The 24,260-nt window shown below is 59.6% G+C and overlaps 3 protein-coding genes and 1 long non-coding RNA gene across 8 annotated transcripts; 2 read left to right on the plus strand and 2 right to left on the minus strand.

The window, feature by feature from the left end:
* Positions 1 to 6,497: 6,497 nt before the first annotated feature.
* On the plus strand, positions 6,498 to 15,209 carry CERCAM (cerebral endothelial cell adhesion molecule). Of its 3 annotated transcripts, XM_085077149.1 has the most exons (14): positions 6,498 to 6,698; positions 7,879 to 8,288; positions 10,619 to 10,729; positions 10,923 to 11,040; positions 11,120 to 11,254; positions 11,345 to 11,549; positions 11,622 to 11,741; positions 11,872 to 11,948; positions 12,111 to 12,217; positions 12,321 to 12,453; positions 12,623 to 12,750; positions 12,827 to 13,030; positions 13,888 to 14,157; positions 14,829 to 15,209. In XM_085077149.1, exons 4-13 carry the CDS (start codon positions 10,981 to 10,983, stop codon positions 14,153 to 14,155), a joined length of 1,437 nt encoding a protein of 478 aa, XP_084933275.1. In that variant the 5' UTR covers positions 6,498 to 6,698; positions 7,879 to 8,288; positions 10,619 to 10,729; positions 10,923 to 10,980; the 3' UTR covers positions 14,156 to 14,157; positions 14,829 to 15,209. The 3 variants fall into 3 exon arrangements, with proteins under 3 accessions (XP_084933275.1, XP_084933276.1, XP_084933274.1); XM_085077150.1 differs by lacking the exons at positions 6,498 to 6,698; positions 7,879 to 8,288 and adding an exon at positions 8,749 to 9,000; XM_085077148.1 differs by lacking the exons at positions 6,498 to 6,698; positions 7,879 to 8,288 and adding an exon at positions 8,752 to 9,000 and having other exon boundaries at positions 13,921 to 14,157.
* A 1,138-nt stretch (positions 15,210 to 16,347) lies between these two features.
* On the minus strand, positions 16,348 to 18,859 carry PTRH1 (peptidyl-tRNA hydrolase 1 homolog). Of its 3 annotated transcripts, none has more exons than XM_085077152.1 (5): positions 18,755 to 18,859; positions 18,158 to 18,377; positions 17,895 to 17,994; positions 17,222 to 17,267; positions 16,348 to 16,737 (listed from the first exon to the last, which is right to left on the minus strand). In XM_085077152.1, the coding sequence occupies exons 1-5, from the start codon at positions 18,818 to 18,820 to the stop codon at positions 16,363 to 16,365; spliced, it is 807 nt and encodes a 268-aa protein (XP_084933278.1). In that variant the 5' UTR covers positions 18,821 to 18,859; the 3' UTR covers positions 16,348 to 16,362. The 3 variants fall into 3 exon arrangements, with proteins under 3 accessions (XP_084933278.1, XP_084933281.1, XP_084933280.1); XM_085077155.1 differs by having other exon boundaries at positions 16,404 to 16,817; positions 18,755 to 18,858; XM_085077154.1 differs by lacking the exon at positions 18,755 to 18,859 and having other exon boundaries at positions 16,404 to 16,817; positions 18,158 to 18,605.
* Positions 18,860 to 18,868: 9 nt separating this feature from the next.
* LOC146429945 (uncharacterized) lies at positions 18,869 to 21,095 on the plus strand. The gene is made up of 2 exons (XR_014855504.1): positions 18,869 to 19,108; positions 19,723 to 21,095. It is a non-coding gene; the product is annotated as an uncharacterized LOC146429945 (long non-coding RNA).
* On the minus strand, positions 19,340 to 23,897 carry TOR2A (torsin family 2 member A). The gene is made up of 5 exons (XM_085077151.1): positions 23,706 to 23,897; positions 23,181 to 23,446; positions 21,931 to 22,106; positions 21,485 to 21,612; positions 19,340 to 20,914 (listed from the first exon to the last, which is right to left on the minus strand). Exons 1-5 carry the CDS (start codon positions 23,851 to 23,853, stop codon positions 20,670 to 20,672), a joined length of 963 nt encoding a protein of 320 aa, XP_084933277.1. The 5' UTR covers positions 23,854 to 23,897; the 3' UTR covers positions 19,340 to 20,669.
* Positions 23,898 to 24,260: the final 363 nt, after the last annotated feature.

Consider the following 24,260-nt stretch of genomic DNA (forward strand, 5'->3'; position numbering starts at 1 on the left):
GCCCCGGGGCTCGGCGGGGGTGATGCTGCGGGCACAGACCCGGCTCTGCGCTGCAGCCGCGTCGCTCCTGCCTTGGAGAATCCACCAGTTCCAAAGGGATTGCCCTCAAAATTCGTGCACTTTGAAAAAAAATCTCCGAAATTTATAAATGCCCACTGCGGGGGGGAAATATTAGTAATAATAATAAAAATAAAGGAAAAAGATGAAAAATCCAGGCTTCTTCCCCAGCCCCTTCTCACCGACCGGCGCCCACGAAGTTGGGAACAAATCCCCTCTCTCCAGCCAGGGAAAATCCCGGCCCGCTGCCGGCGCTTCCCCCGCCGATGCCGGTGCCGGTGGCCGTGGCCGCTCCGCGGCGGGGCCGGGCAGGTCGCCCCGAGGGAAGGCTGGGGGCTGCGGGCGAGCGGCGGACCCCCGGCTGCCCGAGCCGCCCTCGGCCCCGGCGGCCCGCGGGGCTCCGAGTTTCCACGGGGCGCGGAAAGTGCGTCCCGCGGGGGCGGAGCGGGCGGCCCCCGCGGCTCGGCGGGGCACAGCGGCGGAGCTCCCGCGGCACCTGCCGCCGGCCCCGAGCCCGGCCGAGCCGCCGCGGCTCTGCCCCGCTTCCTCCACGCCGTATCCACCCGGGAGGGTCCCAAATCCGCCCGGGAGGGATGCGCACACCGGGGCTCTGCGGGCTGCGCCGGGGCCGGGCAGGGCTTTTAGTTGAACGGCACAACAATAAATGTGTTGCAGAGCCGGCGAGAAAAGAATGGGGATGACCTTCAATTGGTACTGGATTTGAATAACACCACGGGGTGATAAATGCCCATTGTGTTTTAGGAGTAATGAATCTCCACTGTCTCTATAGCACAGAAACAGCAGCTGCAACCTGGAGCCAGCCATCTCTTAAAGACACAGCTCCCAAAGCCTGGCTCCGGCCCGGCCCGCAGCCCCCGCACCTCCGGGCCCGGGGCGCGGGGTGCGCTCTGCCCCGGGGGCTCGGCGCTCGGCCCCGGGGACGGCCGCAGTTGGCCCCACTCGGGGTTGTGGGGGTTCCCCCCGAGCCGCCGGGCAGAGCTGGGTCTGGGGTCCCCTCCCACCCACTCGGCCCCCCTTGGGGACCCCCTCCGTTCTGCTGCCGCGGGAGTAACACTGCCCGGGTACCCCTTGGGGTGTGGGGTCACCTGCACCCCAACTCGGCCCCCCAACAGCAGGGAAAGTGCTGGGGATAAATAATGCTCATTGTTTTCCCCTAATGAATATTACCGAGTTGCCAGGCCGGCAGCTGCGGGCTCCGGCCGGGGGAGTGGGGACCTCGCCTGCCTCTCCCCGCCCGGGGACCCCCCAGCTCCAACCTGCCGAGGGTCCCCGCAGTCGAGGGGAAGAGCACGGAGGTGGCTGGCGCCTTCTCCACTGCTGCCTGCCACCACCCTGGGTGTCACAGGGGGCCCTGGGCAGAACCGGAGGGGGCCTGAAAGGGTTCGGCGGGGGGGTCCCTGCTCGCCCTCACCTCCCCTTGTGTCCTCACACAGGGACTGGTGAGTGCTGGGAGAGAAACTCCCACAGCCCCAGGGATGCTTGGGGCAGCCCAGCCCCATGGAGCTGCAGGGTGACCCCAGTCTCTGTCCCCAAGCTTTGGCAGTGTCCCCTGCCTTAAGCCTTGCCCCTGGAGCCCATGGACAGTGTCAGAGACTGCCAGGCCCAAACCCTGAGCAGGGACCAACAGGGCAGGGATCTGCGAGTGGAGATTGCTCTCCCACAGAGTCTCATTCCCACCCTGGGAGGTTTTGCCCACCCTGAAGAGGCATGAAGGTGTCCCAGGGCTTGGGGACAGCCAGATCCTCACAGCCCCTTCCCGTGGGCCAGGGCCAGGGGAATGCCCAGCTCCTGCCACAGCCATGCACCTCCCTCGGAAGGGTTCCTCTGCGTCCCAACACATCCCTGCCAGCGCTAGTAGCAATAAACCCACTTCCTACGACTGTGAAAATCAAAAGAAAGCCGGCATTTAATAAAAAGAAAAAAGAGCAGCAGCAGCAGCTGAAGGCCCCTGAGTTGGGTTGCAGCCATTGCCCGGGACATGCTGCTCTTTGGGAAGAGGGAACCATTCGAGGGAAGCCCCTGTTGCTGCTCTGGGTGTTCTGACATTGTTTTAGCCCCGGACCTGCCGGCCTTTTAACTTGCTTTAATTCCTAACGCTACCCACCACCACCTTTTTCCTTTTTTTTTTTTTTTTTTTTTAAGTCTCCTTCCCAAATCTCGGCCGAGTTAATGAAGTTATGTGATCCTATAAATGTTAATTGTCTAAACTTCTTCTCTTCTCTCCCCCCCCCCCCTTTTTTTTTTATCTCTCTCCTCCTTGCTGCTTTCTGCTCCACTTGTAATAAAGAAAATATCTTGGCTGGTCTTAGCCAGTTGCTTGGCAACCTCAATAGAAAAAAAGAGAACAGAATGTAACCAATCCCGAGACAACCGAAAGATTTTGGTGACATGTGACCCCTCGGAAAAGGGCAGCCTTAAACTGTCCCTTCTGTCCTTTGCTCTGACCATTAGGGTCTCTTGCCCTCCCCCCCCCCGGGCTCCTTACACCAATAAATATGGATTAGTGAAATACTTTTTCCCACACTGATGAAAAGCCGGGATTGATCTTTCCACCTCCTTTATCTACCAACCTGACAAGTTTCTAAACAAAATTAAGAGGGAAGAGGCGAAAGGAGCCATCCCGTGTTGGGCGGCCGGGAGGGATCCTGCCCCGCCGTGGGGATGGGGGGTCCCCGACGGGGCGCTGGCGCCGGCTGTGCTGTGCCGGGATGCTCTGCTCAGCCGCCGGCCGGACCCGCTCTCCGTGTGCCGGGAGCCCCTTGCGCGGCACTAGTGAGTTAAGAAACAAAACGTAGCTATTCTGACCCCAAATGGAAAAAAAATAAAGCCCTGGCCAAGCCATGCACTCCCTCGATGGGCGCCTGTGTGTCCTGGGGAGACCTGTCCCGCTCCTCACCGCCGAGCCCCAGCGCTCGCGGGCGGTCGGGGAAGTTGTCTGCAAATTTCATCCTGGAGAAAAAAAAACCCACAACATGATGTCATTGGCTTTCTGGTGTATCCCGCCGGCGCCCCTCCACCTGCCGCCGGCCTCTGCTTGGCCATGAGCCTCGGCACGACCACGAGCCTCGGCACGACGGTCAGCCCGGGCGCGGCCGTGAGCCTCGGCACGGTGGTCGGCGATCAGGCTCCCACCCTCCCGGCAGCCCCCCGGCTTTCCCAGGCTCCCGGTGCGGTGAATGCCTCTTCCACCAGCAGTTAACCACTTCCCAAAAAAGCATCACCTTGCCAGCTCCCTTCCTCCCACCAGCTGCCAGGAAAAAAAATTAGGGCAAGGACAGGGAGGGAGAGCAAAACCAATGAACTTGTTTCCAGCTTTTCCTTCGGATCAGCCGTCCAGCACCGGGAGAAAAATACTTCTTCTGTAAAAAAACTCCTCTCTCCGTGCAGGCTCGGATCCCTTCGTCACTAGGACACTGGCTGGAGACACGGGCTCAGCTCGGCAGCACAGGACACTGTAAGTTGGGCGTCTGCTTAAACAGTTTCCTGGCTTTTTGGGGAGGGGGATTATGCCACGGTTTAGGGGCTGATACCCCCAGGGATGGAGGAGGAGAAGGGTCGGACAGGGGGCAGCAGCAAAGAGGGGGGTTTGTGGGGGGCGCAGGCTGCGAGGTGTGGGCAGGGTGGGCAGCGGCGCGGTGCCCGTGCCGGCGGTGGCCGGTGGTGCTGGGCGCCAGCAGCCCCGGGGTGCACAAAGCCCCTTTGAGCTGCTCACAGAGGAGCTGCTCATCCCTCGCCGGCCCTCGGAACCGGGAATGGCCACGGGAGAGCAGAGTGGAACCCTGGCCCTGGACACCCGGCAGGGCTCACGGGGAGGGGAGCTCAGGGTCTGAGTGTACCCCGGGTCAGGGACAGATGCCCATGGGGGGCTTTGGCCCCCAGTCCGAGCCTTGATCCCTGGGGTGCAAGGAGGATGGCCTGGGCCCTTGCCAGCCCTGCCGGACTGAGGAACTGTGGGGAGCAGGGGGTTCCCCAGCCATCCCACGTGGGGATGGGGGACTCCCTCCCTCCATGGGTCATGGTGACATCCACTAAGCCAGCAGACTCTGGTTTCCAGGGTGGCCACGGGGAAGGCTGCAGTATGGACTGGGTTGGAGAGTCTGGTGTCACCAAATTGGACCCAGTGGCACCTGCTGGCACCCGCTGGGGCCAAGTAGGACCCGGTGGGATCCAATGGGATCCAGTGGGACACGGTGGGCCCTGGCAGCCCCGCTGCCGAGGCCGGCTGGCCAGGCACAATACCACGGCCCCTCTCCTGAGCCGCCGCCGAAGCCCCTTTCCCAGCGTCGAGCGCCTTTGTCTCGCCTTTGTGATGAAAAGAGCCCCCCCTCCTAAATCACTGCCCTGACACCCCCATTGTCTCCTTCCCGGGGAGGTTTGAAACTTCCCCCCCCCCTCCCGAGGTCAGGAATGTGGCCGGTTTCTATTGGGACGGAGGAGCAGGGCTGGGTGGGGGGCTGCGGGGTCACGCCGGCTCGGCGGGTCAACCCGAAAACAAAACCTTTTGAAATACCTACTCTCCATCACTGCCAACATTGTCCCCTGCCAGCGGGGGCCTGGCACGGCCCCTCGACGCCTCCAGCCCGGCCGCTGCCCACCCCAGCGGTCAGCAAGTGGGGGGGGGACAGAAGGGTATTGTGCCGAAGGGGACAGCTTTGTTTTCGCTCACAGCTGCCCCGGGTTGGGACGGGACCGACCGTCAGCCCCACTGCGGGGAGAGGAGGGAGGGGACGGAGGGGACGGGAGTGCATGGGTCAGCACATCGCAGGGGGGTATCGGGTACCCCTGTGTCGCTGTCCCCCTGAGAAGTGGCAGTGGGGGGACAGAGGGCAGCTCCCTGTTGTCCCTGGAGTGAAGCCTCAGGGTGTGCAGCCTCTCCCTGCCCACTGGGGCTGAGGCAGCCTAGAGTTGGTTTCGTGCCTCAGTTTCCCCTTGCTGCAGAAGGTGTCCCTCTGCCCACTGACAGGTGCCTGGGGTCCCCTTTGACACCCAGAGCCAGGGCACTGCTGGCCCTGATGCCAAAAGGTGTGGTCCAGACTGGGGAGAAAATGGACCATTCTGAGACTGAACCAGCTGTGTCACCCAGGAGGGTCAGGATTTGGCCACTGCAGGGCTTGAATGTGACTCCAAGGGTGGCAGTGCCTTGCAGGTGGAGCAGAGCATGGCCCTGGCTTCCTGCTTCCAGTGGGACATGAAGAGGGACCCCTAGGAAGCCTTCACACTCCCAGAATTTCACAGCCCACCAGGAAGACCCCAGGCTGTCTGCCAATGGGTTGAGTTTTGGGGGACACTGGCAGTGTGTCGCTGCCCCACTTACAGCAGCACAAATCTCCCTTTCCCCACAGCCAGGATGAGAATGCTCCTCCCACCAGCCTCCAGCTCCTCTGGCACAACATCTCTTGGGTGGGCCAAAATCCCCCTGGGTGGCCAAAATCCCTCCCAGGATGGCCAAAATCCCTCCAAGATGGCCTAAATTCCCCTGGATTTTTCTGTGTGGGAAGATCTGTAGTTTTTGCTCGCTGCAGAAGCAGCCTGCAAGGAGGAAAGAGGAGCAGTGCCCATGGAATTGATGGGTTTAGCAGAGACCTGGAAGGAAAGCCCAGCTGAGAGGGGAGTGCTGGCCTCCTGAGCTACCCAACAGCTGGGAGGTGGAGAAAACATCTGGAGCAGCTGGAATGGCTCAGGATTAGGGGCTTGCATAGCAGAGAGCATGGTGGATTCACAGGCACTCCCTCCATTCCAAAGTCCCCTCTGGACAGGCACCTGCTGGCAGGCTGTGGAAGGATCTCTGCCTCAGTGTCCCCAGCTGGAAACAGGGCTGGAATTTCGGGGCTGGAATTTGGAGGATGGATAAGTCAGGGCAGGTCTGTAGAAGGCAGATCTGGGACACCAGCATCACTCAGGGAGTGACACACTATGAAAACAGGGACCCTCAGGGGCACCATGGACCTCAGACAGCCAGCTGAGTCCCCAGGATGTTTTTTCTTGCGAAATACAATTCATAAAAATTTTTGTTGACTGAGGGACTTTTACCAGACCCAGCCATGTACACACACATAATCTCTGTATTTATAGATACATATATACACACACACATATCTTTATATATTTGCCTTTTGCAACCAAGTTTGAGCCTTTTAAAGCAGAAAAATATGACATTTGAGAAACCTGAAGCTTTTCAAAGGCTTTGCTGAAAATCCTAGAAAATTTCAAGGAAGCAGTGGAGAGAGATGGGAAGTGGCCAAAACCTTCAGCCCTGGGTCCAAAAGCAACTTTTTGCTGTAAAAAAAGAAAACATACTCCTGTAAACATTATGCAGTGCTGCTCCTGCCTGGAGCCTTGGGAATGGGAAAGTGGTTTTCCTGGCAGGATGCTTCTAGGCCGGATGCTGCCTCTGTGTTGCAGGTATCACCATGAATGCATGAAGCTATGAGGATGTCCTGAGCCCCATGGGGACACCCTGAGCCCTGTGGGGAGCTGCCACCTGCCTTCCAGTCCTGCTCCTGGGGCATAGGAGCTGTCCCAGCTCTGTGTTAGCAATGTGGTGGGGTGGAGATGCTGAGCAGCAGCACAGAGCTGGGTGGGTCGTCACCCTGAGGAGCACACAGCAGGTGGCCTGACAGGTATCTCCATGTCCCCCTTCTCCCTGAGCTCGCCTGGGGTTGATTTTCCATTGCATGCCCAAAGCTGCTTGTAAGGTGCCACTTGGCTCTCAGTGGGCTCCGAGGGTCTATTGTGAGCCTGGCAGCAGCAGAAGAAGGCAGACTGCAGAGACAGGGATAATTCTGACCCCAGCTGAGCTTGCAGGCATAGGATGCTCTGTCCCTCTGCCAGTCCCACTCTGTCTGTGTGGAGCACATTTCACTGGCCTGTGCCTCAGTTTCCCTATGTCACAGTGGTGGCCCCCTTCCTCTGCTTGCTTTGGGGGCGATGGGCCTGTGGGAAGGGCAGTCTCTCCCTCTTTTCCTCTCCTCTGGAGCCAGGGAGTGTTGGCAAGGGCTGTGCCAGGGCAGTGAGGCCATGGCTGTGCTTTGGGTGGCTGAACCATGTGGGGTGCTGAGGGAAGGGCAGGTCCATCTGTGACCCTCAGAGAGGATGCAGGGATGGAAGGATGTGGGGATGTCAGGATGAGGAAGGGAAGGGATACAGGGATGAAGAGGAGAAGGGATGTAGGGATGAAGAGAATGGGTGAAAGGATGCAGGCATGAAGAAGGGCAAGGATGAAGGAATGGAGGGACGATGGGATGCCGGCATGAAGAAGGGCGAGAAGACAGGGTTGTGGGGACGGGGGGATCCGCTTCGGACACACCCTGGAGCCCCGGGCTCCCCACCGAGCGCCCGTACGGACCGTGCCGCGGTGCCGGGAGGTGGCAGCAGCGGCCGAGCGCGGAGCGGCGGTGCGGGGGCGGTGCCGGCGGGGGGTGTCCCCGAGGGACGGGGGGGCCGTGGGCTCCGCGGGCATCCCCGCTGCTCTGCAGCCCTCCCTCCGCCCTTATCCCCGCCCCGGGCCGCAGGGCCGCGCTCGGGGACTCCGGCGGAGGGGAGAAGGGCTGTCCCTCGTTCAGCCGTCCCAGGGGATGCACACGGGTGGAGTCCGGACACGGATACGGGTGGGTCCGGCTGTGTAGGGCTCTTGGACTCCTGTCCCTTCCCGCAGCTCCTCCATGGCTGGGAATTCCCGGCTGCGCTGGCGCCTAGCCCTTTACCCGAAATACTTGTCTGAGCCGAGGCTATAAACATTGTTTTTCTCGCAGCCCCTGCCGGGCCCTGTGAGTCCTCCGTCCTCTTTGTTGCTTCTTTCAGGTGTTCCTGGATTGTTCGCTTCCCGACCCTGCTGCTGCACCTTGATGGAGCACCCCCGGAGGGTCCCGGGAGCGGGGGGACACAGGGAGCCAGCGAGATCTGCTGCCTGGGGCACCCCTCACCCTGCTGCGGGTGGGCACAAGTTTGGCCACGTGTGGCATCCACCCGTCCCTTGCCATGGCTCTGGTGCCACCACAGTAAGAGGAGCCCGGCATTACTGGTGGGGAGCATGGAGCTACTGCTCCGCAGGACGTGACCATCTCCAGGCCTGCGATTGCTCTGGGAGCTGACGGCTGTATTTATGGATTGGGTGGAAAACCAGGAGGCTTGGTCAAATGTCCCACAGGACCCGGGCCTGCCCCTGTCTGCGGCTCGGACACGTCACAGACACGCCTGTGGGGCTGCAAAAGGTCAGCCATGGAGGACAGCGGGGGTGGGACGTGGCTCAGTGGTGTGGGCTGCCTTGGTGAAGGCAAGAGCCATGGGCCCTCTCAGCCATCACTCACCCTCACAAGCCCCCCTCCGCCACAAGCCTCTCTGGCCATGCTCCCCTTAGCCATGACTCCCCCTGGCCGTGATGTCTCCGGCCACCAGCGCCCCTAGACATGTTCTTCCCCATTCATCAGCTCTCCCATCCGATTGCCCACCCACCCTCGCCGTGCGGACACCGTGGGGACCCAACCGCGCCCTGGCCAGGGGCACAGGGGGATGCCCAGGAGCATCCTCGCGGAGGGGGTCCCGGGGTGGCCTCCGGCCTCTCGTCCCCCAGCCGTGGGCTGTGCGGGGCTCTGCAGACTCTATTTAAGGAAACCCGACCCAAACACGCCCCCGGGGCTTGCGGCGGCGGCGGGGCCGGGCCGGGGGCGGGGGCGGGGGGTGCGCTGAGCGGCGCGGGTCCCAGCCCGCCCCTTCCCCGCCCGCCGCCTCCGCCATGGGCGCCGCAGGGCCGCTCTGCGCCCTCCTCCTGCTGCTGGCCGTCGGCACCGGCACCGGGACCGGGACCGGACCAGCCCCACCGCGTCTGGTGCTCGCCCTCCTGGCCCGGAACGCGCAGCACTCGCTGCCGCACTTCCTGGGAGCCCTGGAGCGCTTGGACTATCCCGCGGGCAGCATCGCCCTGTGGTGAGGGAGCGGGACCCCCGGGGGGAGCCGGGACACCGGGGGAGCGGGCAACCCGCAGTGCGGAGAGTGGCAGCGATCCTAGGGGAGGAGAGAGCTATGGGGGAACGGGCATCTCGGGGGGAGCCGGGATGCTGGAGTCACAGGGACCAGGGGGATAACGAGGACCCCCGGGGGAATGGGGATAGTGGGGGGGAAGGAAGGTCCTGGGGAATAAGGGAGACTGTGGGGAGAATGGAGAGCCGAGGATAGCAGGGACCCAAAGGACAGTGCGGGGAGGGAGCTGGGGAGAGTGGGGGAACTCGGGGCTCGGGGTGATCTTAGAATAACAGGGGCCTGGGTGGACAGAACAGAGATTCGAAGGAATGGGGGCCTGAGGGGGAATGGGGACCGTGAGGGGAAGGGACTTTCCGGAGGAACAGGGACCCCGGTGGTAGCAGCCCCCCCCCAGCCCCAAGGTATGGGGGTGGCTCTGCCCCGCGTGTAGAACCCAGCAGGGAACTGAAGAGGGCTGGGGCTGCCCCGCAGCGAAGGGACAAAATCCCCACCTTTCCCCTGAGGAAGCTGTGGGGCTGATGAGGGAGGGGAGCCCTGGGCACAAGAGGCTTCTGTATCATCAGGAACAGACGCTGCCTTCCCCCTCCCTGAAGGGCTCACCCCCAGCCCCGCTTACCTAAAGACACCCCCCTAAACCCCCTTAACCGTACTGGGAGTTGGCTAGAAGAGGAATCTCCCGTCCCTTCCCTCCGTCGCGCCACTGCCGTCTCTCGCCTGAGCTTGTCGGAAACTTTTCTGCAGCTGCTTTTGCGAGGAGCTGAGGCAGGCGCTGGCGGAGGGAGTCCTGGCAGGGCTGGGTTGGGGAGGGGGGGCAGCTTCTGGCAGGAGAAGACGGGGGGGGGGTCCTCGCCTTTACCTGCTGCATCCCCAGGGAACCCCCGGCGCAGGACCCTGTGGGGCGTTTAACAAGCAGCCTATGGAGCTGGGGGAACACAGATCTTGCCTTGTCCCCTGAATCCGTCAGATCCCCACGACATCAGTGCCTGCGGGATGTCCCGGGGCTCTTTGACAGGTCGAGGGTGCCGAGGAGTGTGGGGACTTGGGCTTTGGGCCAGTGAAAGGTGGGCTCAGCCCCGTCTGTGAACACTGTTGTGAGGATGGGTGGAAGAGTTGGGAATGGTGATGGTGCCCGGCGAAGAGAATGCTCAGAAGTGGGATTTTTTGCTGCCCGTTGAGTCCTTTCCTCTCACTGCTGGAACAGTGGGATGCACAGGGGTGCCGTGGGGTGCAGGGGCAGGGGGAAAAAGCAGCTGTGCTGCGATGCTCATGGTGGATAGTCACAGGGCTGGGACGGGGAGAACATGTCCAGGGCTGCCACTGGAGTGCAGGGATGAAGGGTGGGAGCCGTGGAACAGCCTGGCTGGCAGCAGCACTGGGACATAAATTACCCTTTGGCATTCCCCCTCCTGCCCGTGCAGCCTTGGCTCCTTCAAATTACATGTTATGTTCCCAAGCAAGTCTGTCCCTGGCTCAGGCTTTTGGCCCCGTGAGCATTTCTAGTGCAGGGTGGGGTCCTGGCTGTCCCTTGAGGAGGACCCCCGAGGCTGATGTCCCCTCACCCCAGGTGTGCAACAGACCACAACTCTGACAACACGACGGCAATACTGCAGGAGTGGCTGGCGGCAGTGGGGAAGGACTATCACTCCGTGTCCTGGAAGGTGCAGGAGGAGCCCAGGTGAGGCTGGGGGAGTGATGGGGCAGGCAGGTGTGGGCTGTGAGGGGCTCCTGGAGCAGCATCAGCTGTCCCTGGCTGGGGACCAGGAGGAGCGAGGCAGAGTGGGGCTGACTCAGCCTGCCGGCAAGAACAGCCTGCACTGAGTTTGTTCATTCCCAGTGAGTGAGGTTAACCCCTGCCTCCCCCTGCCCAGCTCCTACCCTGATGAGCTTGGTCCCAAGCACTGGAGTGACAAACGCTATGAAAACTTGATGAGGTTGAAGCAGGAAGCTCTCACCTTTGCCCGGGAGCAGCAGGCAGACTACATCCTGGTAAGGGACATGGGGCACTGATGGGGTAGGGACTGAGGTGGGCTTCTCCATGTCTCCAGAACCTGTGCTGTCTCCACAGTTCATGGACACTGACAGCATCCTGACCAACAACCAGACCCTCAAGTTTCTTATGGCGCAGAACAAGTCAGTCGTGGCCCCCATGCTGGACTCACAGACCTTCTACTCCAACTTCTGGTGTGGTATCACACCCCAGGTACATCCCCAGAAAGCCCCTAGAAAGAATGAGACATCCCCATGGTGGAGGAACCCCCTGCCATGGAGGCATCATTCTGGTGTGCCACAGGGATACTATCGCCGGACAGCCGACTACTTCCCCACCAAGAACCGGCAGCGGGTTGGCTGCTTCCGCGTCCCCATGGTCTATGCCACCTTCCTGATTGACCTGCGGAAGGAGGAGACCTCAAAATTGGCTTTCTACCCACCCCATCCCAACTACACCTGGGCCTTTGATGACATCATTGTCTTTGCCTATTCCTGTCAGGAGGCTGGTGAGGGTGATGGGGTTTTGGGGTGTGCAGGGGCTTGGGGAGGCTGTGGTGCTCACCTGTCCCACCCGGCAGGCGCTGAGGTCTATGTGTGCAACCAGCACCGCTTTGGTTACATCAACGTCCCCGTGAAGGCCCACCAGACACTGGAGGATGATCGTGCCAACTTTGTGCATCTCACGCTGGAGGCCATGGGTGAGTGCCCATGGGCGGAGGGATCTTGGAGGCCTCCAAGTCTTGACAGGAGGAAGCTGGGGAGCTGTCACCCCCAGCTCCCAGCCAGGGGAGTCTGGGCTCCACTGAAGGGTGTCTCCTCTCTCCACAGTGGATGGTCCCCCCATGCAGCGCTCCAGGCACATTTCCCTCCTGCCCAGGCCACTCACAAAACTGGGCTTTGATGAAGTAAGTGCTCAATGAAGCCAGTCGTGTGCCCTGGTCCATCCCTCTGGTAGCATTCATCCATGGCAAAGCCCGAGCCGCTGTCCCAGTCCTGCAGTAGCCAGGCAGGCTGTGTGTCCCCCCTGACAACTTGCCCCTCGGTGGGGCTCTCCCCTTCCTCTCCAGATCTTCCTGATCAACCTGGTGCGGAGGCCGGACCGGCGGCAGCGAATGCTGGCATCCCTGCAGGAGCTGGAGATCATTCCACGGGTGGTGGATGCTGTGGATGGCAGGTGACCATGGGGGGACCACTCACCAGTCCCCTGGTGTCACCCTGGGGAGGGGACAGGGGGCAGCTGGGGGGACACCTCACTGATGCAGCCCCTTGCCTTGCAGCACCCTCAACAGCAGTGACATCAAGGTGCTGGGTGTGGACCTGCTCCCTGGGTACTACGATCCCTTCTCTGGCCGCACACTCACCAAGGGCGAGGTCGGCTGCTTCCTCAGCCACTACAATATCTGGAAGGAGGTAAGGGGCCACAGAGGCCATGGGATCCCGAAGGGCCACCAGCCAGGGACCCTGCGAGCATCACAGAGCCCTAGAGGACCTGGGCAGAGGGATGTCCAGCAGGGTGAGTGGCCCCAGTATGGCCAAGCATGGTGCTGGGATAGGCTTGCACCTCTGTCCCCTCCTGCAGATTGTGTCGCGGGGGCTGGAGCGGTCAGTGGTCTTTGAGGATGACGTGCGCTTCGAGGCTGCCTTCCCAGCACGGCTGCAGCGGCTGATGGAGGAGCTGGAGCGGGCACAGCAGGACTGGGACCTCATGTAGGTGCTGAGGCCAGGGAGATGTGGGGCGGGGGTCTTCAGGACTGGCTGTCATGGTTGCCTGGGCACTCCACAGCTACCTGGGGAGGAAGCAAGTGAACGATGAGGATGAGGCACCTGTGGAGGGTGTGCGGAACCTGGTGGTGGCTGGGTACTCATACTGGACGCTAGCCTACGCCATCTCCCGCCGTGGGGCACAGAAGCTGTTGGCCACCAAACCCCTCTCCAAGATGCTGCCAGTGGACGAGTATCTGCCCATCATGTACGACAAGCACCCCAAGTAAGGAGCAGGGGGTGCAGGAGGGTGCTGGCCTGGCTGTGACGGTGAGGGAGCATTTGTTTCTTCTCTGCCGTCACCATCTCACCCGCTCCCCCCCTTGCCGGCATTACTCATGCTGGAGGAAAACATCTGTAGCATGAGCTCATTCCCAGCCGGCCGCTGCCTGGCCACTGGCCGCTGGAAAATGGTCCTCTGCCAGTGTGGGGTGGGGGGACTGGGACGGAGCTGGGCCTGATATGGGCCTTGCACAGGGTCTTGGCCCCGTGGCAAGGGGTGGGGAGCAGCCCCCCATACCCTGGTGCTGGGGGGCTGTGTGGTCCCTTGCACCTGGTTGGGGTCTCAACCCCAACTTGGAGCACTTTCATGCCCCTCCCTGGGGTGGGGGTCAGTGGTAAGGCTTTATCTGGGAAGGGGGAGGCAGTTTAGGGGGTGAGTGAGCACCAGTGTCCTGGGAGAGAGGAGACTGAGAAAGCCTGTGAGCAGGACAGAGAAACACACAGGGACCAGGCATGTAAAAGGAAGGCTGGAGGTGGATGGAGGGGCTGATTAGTGCTCTGGATGTGCACCAGGAGCAGCTGGAAGTGGTTGCAGGGATAACAGCACCAGACAGCCCTGGCTCAGGTCCAGCTAAATGCTGTGCCAGAGCCCCACTCCGTGCCAGACCTGGCCCCGGGTGGTGGGGAGCGATAGGTCCTGTCCTCTCTGTAATCCCTCCACAGTCCCTCCCCAGCCTTCCACAGCCCCATGCCTGTACCCCACATCCCTCCCTATCTCCTGCCCTGCATGGAGCCTTCCCCAGCTGGTTTATACGGTTTTCCCAGCGCTTTCTCTCCACTGTGCCATGCTCTGTAATCCAGTTTCTCCTTTCGGGTCTGCTCCACTTTCCCCAGCGAGGATTACAAGCGGCACTTCGCCCCACGGGACTTGCTGGTGTTTTCGGCTCACCCCCTCCTGGTTTATCCCACTCACTATGCTGGGGACAGCAACTGGCTGAGTGACACTGAGACTTCCACCATCTGGGATGACGATGCCAAGAAGACTGACTGGGTTGGCTCACAGAAGACCCTGAGGGACTCACGGGGCAGTGCCAGCCACATCCGGTCTACGGCCCGCGATGAGCTCTGATGGTGAGCGAGGCTGTGAGACCCTGGCACAGGAACAGAGTGGCTGGGGAGCATCTCCCTACAAGGGCCGTGTTTGGATGTGTCCCACATGCCTAGTTTGTTTTTGTCATGGAGTAGCAAGTCTCCCCATCAGATTCAAAAAACTGGGAAACAGACCGGACGGTCCCTTCCAGGTGGGAAAAGGGATTGGGACACAGATGTCCCATGTGGGGCTGCACTGGGCTGGAGGGAACCAGGGGATGGGGCTCTGCTGCTCCCTGAGTCCGCGCTGCTCCCCAGCCTCTCAAGTGAGGAAGGGAGAGCATTCCTTTGCCTGCTGTAAAAGTAGCCTCAGCGTGGAAAGAGCTGGGGCATCTCCCAGGAGAATGTTTCACCCCAGCACTGCTTGCTCCCCTCAGAAGTGGGTCTCCATGGGGCTATGCCTCTGTGGGGTGGCTGTGTAGGCAGGCAGGCAGGTGATCCACAGTGGCTCAGCCCCAGGGCAGCACGGCCACAGTTAATGCCGGGTCAGACTTTCCCTGCCTGAGATTGCTTGTCCTGGCAGCAGAACTGCCCTGGGAGTTGCCAGACTGGGGGAGGCTGGAAAACAGCCCTCCCACTGGCTCTGCTGCAGGCGTGAACACGTCGGGGCTGCTCCTGCCGTGACCGCTAATGTTTGTGTCCGTGCCTCCTAGGGATGAGGGATTGTGACCCAGCTGGGAGCACCGTCAGCCAGGACCTGATCCTGCCTGCTCTCACTCAAGAGATGCATCTGCCCTGGACAGGGCCCCACTGGGTTCTTTGAATCTGCATGTGACAAATCCACCCAAGGCAGGATTTGCTCCAGAAGAGCCTTTCCCTGCCAAGTGAAGTGATCAGAGGAGTGCTGTGCTCCGTCTCTGCTGAGGACACATCTCCTGGACTGTCCTGAGTGATGCCAACTCTGCTGTCTCCCACCAACCTGAACTTTGGGGAGTGGACTTTGGGCTGGCACCCGTGGTGGCCTCCTGCCATTGACTGGGCTTGTCCCTCTTGCCATCCCTAGGTGGAAGCCCAGGGGGGATTAAAGCAGACTGAGCTGATGTGCCTGGTGCTGGCATTGCCCCAGGTCCCCAGGGCAGGACCCTTAGTGCAGCCCCTTGGTGCTGCAGGGGCAAGGGTCTGGCAGCTCTCCCAGCTGGGAACTTTGGGAATGAAATCTGTAAGGGGGAAAGGGAGGGAAGGACTGAGGTGGGGTGGGGAGGAAGATTGAAGCTCACCCTTTGGGGTCTGGATATGAAAGGTGGGTGGCATCTCCACAGAGCTCAGCTCTCCCCTGGGAATAGAGGTAATGGAGCAGCAGGTGGAGGCCTTGGTAGCAGACACCCACAGTGAGATGTCTGAGACCACCAAGTGATTCAGGAAAGCATCACTGGGGGCAGGTTGAACAGCTACAGCAGGGACCTCCTGAAGAAAAACAACCAGCTCCAGGAGATCACATGGGGACCTGAAGATCCAAGTGGACCTTCTGGAGAGCAGGGAGGAGATAGCCAAGTGCCTCTTCTGCAAGTGCAGGGTCCCAGCCAGTACAGGCATAGGTGAGGAAGGCATGAATGGTTGGGGACACTTTTGCTTCCCAGCTTTTTCCCTGGTCCCAGGCAGCCTCAGTGCTCCAGGAGGAGCTCAGGAGCTGGGGATGGAGCAGAAAGTCTGGTGCCAGCTGGAGCAGAGGATGGAAGTGGCAGCAACACTGTGGTATACGTCACCCAGCAAGGGTCCCAGTGCTTGTTCCAGCGCCTGCTGGGATGCAGGAGAGGAGCTGCCTGTGCTGGGTGTCTCAGTACCTGTGGGGTAGAGAACTGGGCAGAGCATGCTGGCACAGCCCAGGCCTCTGGGACACAGCAGTGGTGGGGAGACACTGCCTCAATCTGCCCTCTCCACCATGAGACCTGCAATGGGTCTGTGAGAAGCCAGAACTCCAGCAGCTGTTGGAAATTCCAGGGTTTTGGCTAAAACCACTGAACTCAAAAACACTGTGAGGCCAGCCCTGAAATTGCAGCTCAGTGGGAGCAACACACTACAAGATTCCAGGCTGTTTGTGCTTGCCAGTTTCTCAACAAAACTGAAACGCCTTTGGATACTATAGAAGTAGCTTGCATTGCTCCCCTTCTCACTAGAAGCTTCCCTCCAGTCTGTGCTGGTGGAACAGGGATGGGAACACAGATTTGAGCTACAGTGACAAGGACAACCTCAGCTCAGCAGGCAGTGCACGAAGAGAGGCAGGAGCAGGGCAGAGTCAGGGTGAGAGTTTATTTCATTTCTGTGCAAAACTGAGGTATGGAGCCTCTGCAGGGATCTGAGTGGAACATGAGCTACCTGGATTGGTGTGAGGATGGAAGGAGGCTGCCCCAGCGCCCAGCCAGGCTGCCCAGCACAGCCACCTCTGCTCTGCCCCATGGTCACTCCAGAGCCTGCAGCACTCTGTCCATCAGTCACAAGGGTCCCCAGGGGTTTGTGTGTCAGCCCCTGTCCCCTGGCTCTGCAGACACTTGGCTCTGGATGTGCTCCAGCAGGCAGGTCACTGCCTGGGCCAGGATCTGCTCCAGCTTCTCCCGCTCCCCAGCACTGAATGGAGACAGGACATAGTCAGGCACAGTCACATCACCCTCTGGCCGCCCAATGCCAACCCTGAGCCGGGTCATCTCCTGGGGAAGAAGAAAGAGAGCTGGGGGAGCTTCCCTTGAGGGTTCAGACAGAGCTAGGCAAGGGAACGGTGCTGAGAGTGGGGCTGGGCAGCAAGGCAACAACTCCTCATGTTTTCCAGGTGGTTTTGAGTGCTTGCTCCAAGAAACATGATTTTGGAAGAGGCTCTTGCTGGGCTGTGCTGAGATCCCAGGCTCCTGCCAGGCCTGGCAGAGCTGCTCAGGCTAATTGTTTCCATGTCCTGCATGGCAGCCAGACATCAGCCCTCAGGAAAGAAGGGGAAGGAGAAAAGGGGAGAAAGGGAGCAGGGGCTTATCTGAGGCGAGTCAGAAAAATGGGAGTGGGGGGACAAGCCATGCATTGAGGGGAGCACAGGATTGATCCCTTTCCACTGAAGCCCACTCACATTGGAGTGCAAAGCACTGATGCAGGATTGGACCCCGTTGTGTCCCCTTGGGAGAGAAAGAGAAAAACCAGTTAGTCTGTAAGAGACACGCCCCCCAGTATAGCCCTGGGGTCTCTTGCTGCAGGGGTGTGGGAATGTAGTCTCAGCCAGGGGCTGCAGTCCCCACGTCCTAGCTCCGCAGAAACATCCAGCCCTGGGGGCTCAGAGCAGCTGGGTGGGGGTGTCAAGGGCAACAGGGCTGGGACAGCATGTTCTGCCTCAGCTCTCACCACAGCTGGTGCATGTGTGATTGAGCACTGGGGCCCAGCACCATCCCTGCCCCATCCCACAGTGGATGCTTTCCTAGGTTAAATGTATGCAGCCTGCCCCAGGAGCTGGCGCTGGGCAGGCACAGTGGAGGCGGAGTGCTATAAAAAGCCCATGTGGTGCTGTCAATGGGCTGGATCCAGCCCACAGCTGCTTCCAGGAGGCTCCCTGCCCTCCCTGCCAGGGCAGGGACTGGGAGGCTGCCCAAACAGCCAGCTGTTGCCTCTGCAATGGATTGAGCCCAGGATCCGGGCTGAAAACATTGCAAGGCTGGTGGGATGGGGCCAAGAGCAGCCCATAAGCCTGTAAAGGCATGTTAAAGCCTCAAAGCAGCTCACACAGTCAGAGAGCTGGGGCTACCCCATACCTTGCACTGCCTCCCAGTTTGATTGCCACCTTGCCCAGGGCCTTGTCGAGGTCGTCGTGAACCAGGTAAATGTCTTGTGGACCAAGGCTGTAGATCTCAGCTTCGGAAACAGAAATACAACCCAAGAAATGAGGGGGAGACAGACTCACCAGGCCCTGACCCTGCAGAGTAGGGCTGTAGTAAGCCACGGAGGGCAGGGGGACAGCAGGGCTGTCCTAGGGGCTGGTGGCACTACAGGCTTTGGGGGTGACCCAGCTGCTCACCAGCACTGGCGACGCTGAGCCCATTGAGGTTCATGAACCTCCGTGGCTTGAGCAGCACCAGCTCCAGGCCGTGGGCTGTGGCCAGAGCCACGTCAGCGCAGCACCTCCTGTCCACTTGCCAGCCGTCGGCCACTGCCAGCTGCCGGGCCAGCCGGTCCAGCACCTCCATGCCCACGCTGTGCCGTGTGCCCCGCATACCATAGTTGCCCAGACCAGCCACCTGCGTGACAGCTGTCAACAGGGCTCCGATGGGCCACCGTGAGGCCCCTGGCCCCTGCACGGACCTGATCCCCCCAGAATGTCTCAGAGCTGCTCCCTCCTTGCTCCCCACCCCTGGCTGGGTCCTCACGGCTCCAGTCGCCACAGCATTCCCTTCAGTCCCTCTCGGTGCCTCCAGCACAGCCCAGATCACCCCGGTGCTCGCCTCTGACATGATCCCCCCTGCACTCCCCTCTCAGCCCCGTTCCCCCCATTCTCCTCACAGCCCAGCTGCCTGCGCTCCCCGCACAGCCCCCATTGCCCCCCGTTCTCCCCGCTCCCCTCCATCCCCCATCGCCCCGCTCCCCTCACAGCCCCGCTCTCCCCTCCCGCCCTCACCAAGGCGCGCGGTCCCGCCCGCCCCGCGAACGCCCGTGCGCGCCCCGCCAGCTCCGCCGCCAGCATGGCCCTCGCTGCTCGCGTGACGTCATACCGCACGCCGCTCAACGCCCCCAACGTTATCTCTCCCCTGCCGCCATCTTGATTACGGGCAGCGCCGCCATCTTTCTTGCGGGCGGCGGGGCGGTGTCGGAGGCGGAGCAGTACCGAGGGCGGTGCCGCAGCTTGGATAAAGCACCGCTGGCGGGCTGGCCCTAGAGGTGGTCGTGGCGGGTGTGCAGGCGGGGCGTTGCCGGTGCTGCGGCCTGGCAACCCCCTGGAGCCGGGAGGGTCCCCGAGGGACCTGCAGGAGCAGTGAGTACCCAGGACTGGGCCCCGTGTTTTGTGTGTTTGTGCCTGATCCATCTCCACTCGTGTGCCGGCCCTCGGGATCCAGCTGGGTGGGGGAACACATCCCCCCTCACCTTCTCCCAAGCCATCCCTCAGCCCTGCGTGGCAGAGCTTTTTCCCAGAGCGATGTGACAGTTCACCAGCCCAGCAGCACACAGTGCCTGCAGTCAGGAATCTAAGTAAAGATCTCAACTGTTTATTAATTAAAAGATTTATTTTAAAATTAGAAATGCATAATATTTTTGGAAGAGGCAGAATTTTTGCCTCTGTCTTTGGACCAGCTCCTGGGCAGCCTTTGGGTGGTGTCTAAAATCCCCAAAGCTCAGGGCCTGGAGCTGGCATGGTCCCAGGCACTGGCAACTCATTTCTGTACAGGGACCCAGCACAGCACTGGAAGCTTTGGGAAGTGTCCCTACACCCATCCTTTGGGCAGGTTGTTCCTAGAGAGTGAATGACTCAGGTTCCTCTGATCTATTATTCCAGAACAACACAGAGAAGATTAAAATCTGGGCAAAAGCCAGGCTGTGCATCCCATGCTTGGCAGTCTGGAGCACTAATCTTCTCTAACTTGTCTCCAGGTCCCCCACTGTGACACTTCCCAGAAGCTGAACGGGTGCTGGCCCAGCCAAGGCCTGCAAGGTCTGACCAGCAGAAGGATGTACAAGGGGCTCTACAGCTCATAGCACCAACTCTGCTATAGAAGCCATCACTGAATAAAAGGAATTTTTAAAACCGTTAGCAGTGCTGTGGGCTCCCCTGGAGGTAGGATAAAATTTTTCATGGCTGGTAAAACAAGCAAGTCTTTTGTTGTTGTTTTCCTGGTTTGCTGCAGGAAAATCCTTTGGCCCTTAGGGGAAAGATGGATAAGGGGGTGATAGGGGGAGCCTGGCTCATGGCAAATCAGGTGTTGCCCTCTCCCACGTAACCCCCTCACTTGGTGTTGAAGTTGGTCCCTACCAGCACCTATTCACAGTGAAAGTAGAATGAAGGTAGTTCTAAAACTTCCTGGAAAAAAAACTTTGTTGCCATCTTGAGGTGTTCACAGGAGTCAGCACCAGTACTCATATTGTACCAAGGACCTGAGGCACAGCTATGCTTAAAAAGGTTTTAAAAAATCTGTTGAAATGATGTAAGGAATAAATATTTTTCTGTGGGCTCACAATCTTAATGTACTGGGTATCAACAGCTGCCAGAAGTGGGGAGAGCTGCAGGTGGGTGCTGTTGACAGGGTGAGAACCTCCCTGACACTGCAGACCCTCTCAGCATCTTCCCCGTGTCATCACAGATGTCTCAGGTGGTGCATCCACCCTCACCTGGCCAAGAGTTAATCAGTAAAGTGCTTTAAATCACATAATTTGCACTTGGTCCCGAGGCTGCACCCTGCAGTGGCCTCCTTGGGGCTGGAGAGGGTTCAGCAGGAGAGCACTTGTGCTGTGGAGAGGGACACACTGTCCCCACTGCTCATCCCACCAGCCGAGCGTGCTTTCTAGCTCCATATGGATCTGAGAGAGGCCCTTGCCAGTGACTAGAAGAAAAAACTGATGCGAGAGGCCACTGTTTTGCAGCCTGTTGATGAGAATAATTTCTCTTCTTCTGGGAAGTAGGGGATGCTGTCAGCCACTTCCTGGACGACACCTGGGCGCACTTCGAGGCCTTGCTGGACAAGCTCGCTGATGACACACTGCTTTACGTGGTGGTGCTTCAGTGGGAGGAAAGGCACAACAAAATCAATGAGATGTTCATTAATGATCCCAGATTTCCAGAAGCCACCTGCACAAGGAAAGGAAGAAAAGGTTTTACCTTCAGAGTCTCTGCAGTATCTGAAATTCAAAGAGCTGCTTTGTGTGAAGCCAGAATACTCAGCTGAAGAGGGATGTGCTGGTTTTATACAAGGAGAAGGTTGAACCCATCAGTTACCGCCTCCCCCCCAAACAGACCTGTTGTCCAGGAATGAGTGGATTGATTTAGCTTGTCTAGTCAGATTTTAAGCTCTGCTCCTTGTGCTAAGGGCAAAGCAAGGAGATCCAGGCAGGCAGTGCGGATCGATACAGCTCAGTGCTGTTTTGGCAAGTGTGCTGTGCTGTCTCTGCCTGCCCCCAACTGCAAATGCACCTTGTCTCCAATGAACTTTGCTAAATATGGCAACAGGTCTGCTGGCTCAGAAGTTGGTTTCCTTTCCCAGATAACCTAAAGGGGATCACAGTTCCTGTCCCTCAAAACCCCTTGTCCCTTTCTGGCTGCCTAGGAGGTGGCAGGTGGTGTGGGTGGCTTCCTAGAACAGGCCTGGCTGCCTGTGCTGGGCTGTGGGGCTACAGGAAGAGCTCAGCTCCATGGACTCACTCTGAGGGTTTTCAAACACAGCCTTGGAGATGGCTGGCTCCAGGTCCTGCAGGCTGATCTCCTCCCGGTCCTTGCGGGCATGCCACAGAGCCAGTGTCATGTTGTTGATCTGCTCCCCTCCTGCATTGCTGCACGAGAATGAGACATTTATCCAGTGTGTACCCAGGAAAACGGGGTCTCAGGTGGCACTTGACACCCACCAGCCTGCAGAGTGCAAGCCAGTAGCTCCCAGCTGCCTGGCCCAAAATAACTTAGGTAGAGGCAGCCAAGTAACATGCAGAGGAGGCTTTTTCACACTCTCCAGATCTATCTGTTCACAGTGAGATAGCATCTCTTGGCATTCATAAGGACTCAAGGCTTGGAGAAGAGTGTGTGCCCTGAAGTAGATGCAAGCTCTTCACAAGCAGCAAGTGAGCTGGAAGCCCCCATGGAGAGGCGTCTCTCACCTGATGAAGATGAAAATGGCTTTGCGGTAGTTGGTCCCATACACAACCCATGAGGGTCCCAGGAACGGGATGATCACATCAATCAGGCCTGGGTGCATCTTGTCCATCTCATCAAAGAGAAAGGCTGACCGTCCACAGTTTGTCAGGTTCCCTTGGATCCAGCGCTTCAGGTTTTCCTAGGAAAAACACCCACCAAGCTGTAAGGCAGTGAGATGGTGAGGGAGGCTCAAGCACCCCAGAGCAAAGGCTGAGGCAGGAGCTCAAGCAGAGCCAAAGGTGCTGAGAGCAGCATGGCCCTGCACAGCACCACCCACTCAGAGCTCAAACAGGCAGTGTTGGGGAGGCCCCTTTATTCTGGGTTTCACACAGTGGCTGTTTACCAGCTTTATTAGCCCATTGTATGTCTTTTATTACGGATTTAAAGATGGAGGCAGCACACTAAAGCTGGAGATTCAGACTCCTACAGCTCCCCACGTTCTGCTACAGTTCCCAGCTTCTTGCCAGCTCTTGTTCTGATGCAGAAACTTGTGCCTGCACTAACCCAGAACAGCTCTGGCTCTTTATCATGGCTGAGGGTACTTCCCAGCCCATACAAAACCACTCACATTGCCTGGGGGCATGTGTAATTCCTAACTGAAGCACTTCAGCCAGGAAGCAATTTACTTTTTCAAAAGCATTTCCTCTAAGGACACAATACAACAAATAACTTCTCCTAACACCCAGAAACTAAAGGTCCAGGTGTGCTGAATCCCCGCTCTGCTGAGAATCTGGCATTTTGATTTCTCTCCTTTCTCAGCCTTAAGAGACAGACTGGCACCATGGAGAGTCTGTAGCTGCTGTTTGGGAGCTGTGTGCTCTGTGAGGAGGGGATTACAGGTCTAGTGATATGCAGGTTTTTACAGCCATCAGGCTGTTTGGAAAGCAATGGGAAAATTTTAGTGCCTTTCATCTAAGCCAAACACTTTTGTTTGTGTGCTCAAAGAGCTGTGTAAATATTTAAGAATGAGACCATGGTCAGGGCAAGGACTGCTGTAGAGAGAACGAAAGTGATAACCGAGTATATCCCAGTTACTAGTGGATCCTTCAGCCAGTGTGTGGAGCCACTCACTCAGCTGTCTGAGAGGGTAAAACAAAGAGCTTTTATTCCTACTGCACTTCTGGAAACAGCTTGAATGCATATGTACTGAGGATCAAGACAGACACAGCCAAAACCCCCCACTCTAGTGACACTGCTGAGCGGTGTCCCTTACCTTGTACTTCTCTATCTGCTCAGCGTGGGGGAAATGCACTATGGGGGAGAAGTGGTGAACATAGGGGCTCTGGAGCCCCTTCTGGAAGAGGTAGCGGATGAGCATGGAGCTCACGTAGGTTTTGCCGGTTCCCGTCGAGCCATGGAAGGACATCACGAGGGGTTTCACCGGATTCGGGTTCTCCAGGAACTCCCTCACCCCCTTCATCACCTGCTGCCTCACCAGGGGCTGCCCCACCAGGCTGGTGGCCAAGTCAAACTCCAAACCTGAAACGGAGCGAAACCAGGACTTGGAGAACGCGGGTTTTCATCGCTCGTCCCGTCCCTGGGGTGCCACCTCCCCGGGCCCTGTCAGCACGGCCGAGAGGCCCCGCTCCAGGGACGTCCCCCGGGAAGGCTCTCCTGCAGACGCGCTGGCTCCCGGGTCCCCTCGCTGCTGCCTCCTGGCCTCGCCCACTGCGCGCCCCCCAACCCCCGCGGGTCCCCCTGCCCCACACCCGCTTCCCGGCCCGCCGCTCCCGCTGACCGCGCAGGTCGGGCCCGAAGCCGCACTCGCAGTCCGCCGAGAAGCCGCAGCGCAGCGCCCACAGGTCCCAGGCGGCGGCGGAGCGGGCGGCGGCCGCCAGCAGCACCAGCAGGACCGGGACGGGGACCGGGGCCGCTCCGGGGGCCATGGCGGCCGCAGATCCGGCACCACCCGCACTACAGCTCCCGGCGTGCCCCGCGCGGGGGCGGGGAAAGAGGCGTGGCTATGCAAAACACCGTGGCAATGCAGCGTGGGGGCGGGGCCTGGTCGGTATCGCCCCGCCCACCACCGGGGCAGGGTCCCTGTGCCCCCCGACCCCCCGTGCCTTGGAACCCGGGACCCCCTCGCAGAGAAAAACCTGCTGACATTCACCAAGGGCAAATGCAGGGTCCTGCACCTGCGGAGGAACAACCCCGAGCAGTGGTACAGGTTGGGGCTGACATGGAAAGCAGCTCTGCAGAAAAGGACTGGGGGTTCTGGTGGATAACAAGCTGTCTGCGAGCCAGCAGTGTGCCTTGAGGGCTACCAAGGCCAGTGGGATCCTGGGCTGGATTA

This window comes from Lichenostomus cassidix, chromosome 17 (genome assembly GCF_008360975.1).
Source record: "Lichenostomus cassidix isolate B80296 chromosome 17, HeHo_3.0, whole genome shotgun sequence".
Classification (NCBI taxonomy): domain Eukaryota; kingdom Metazoa; phylum Chordata; class Aves; order Passeriformes; family Meliphagidae; genus Lichenostomus; species Lichenostomus cassidix.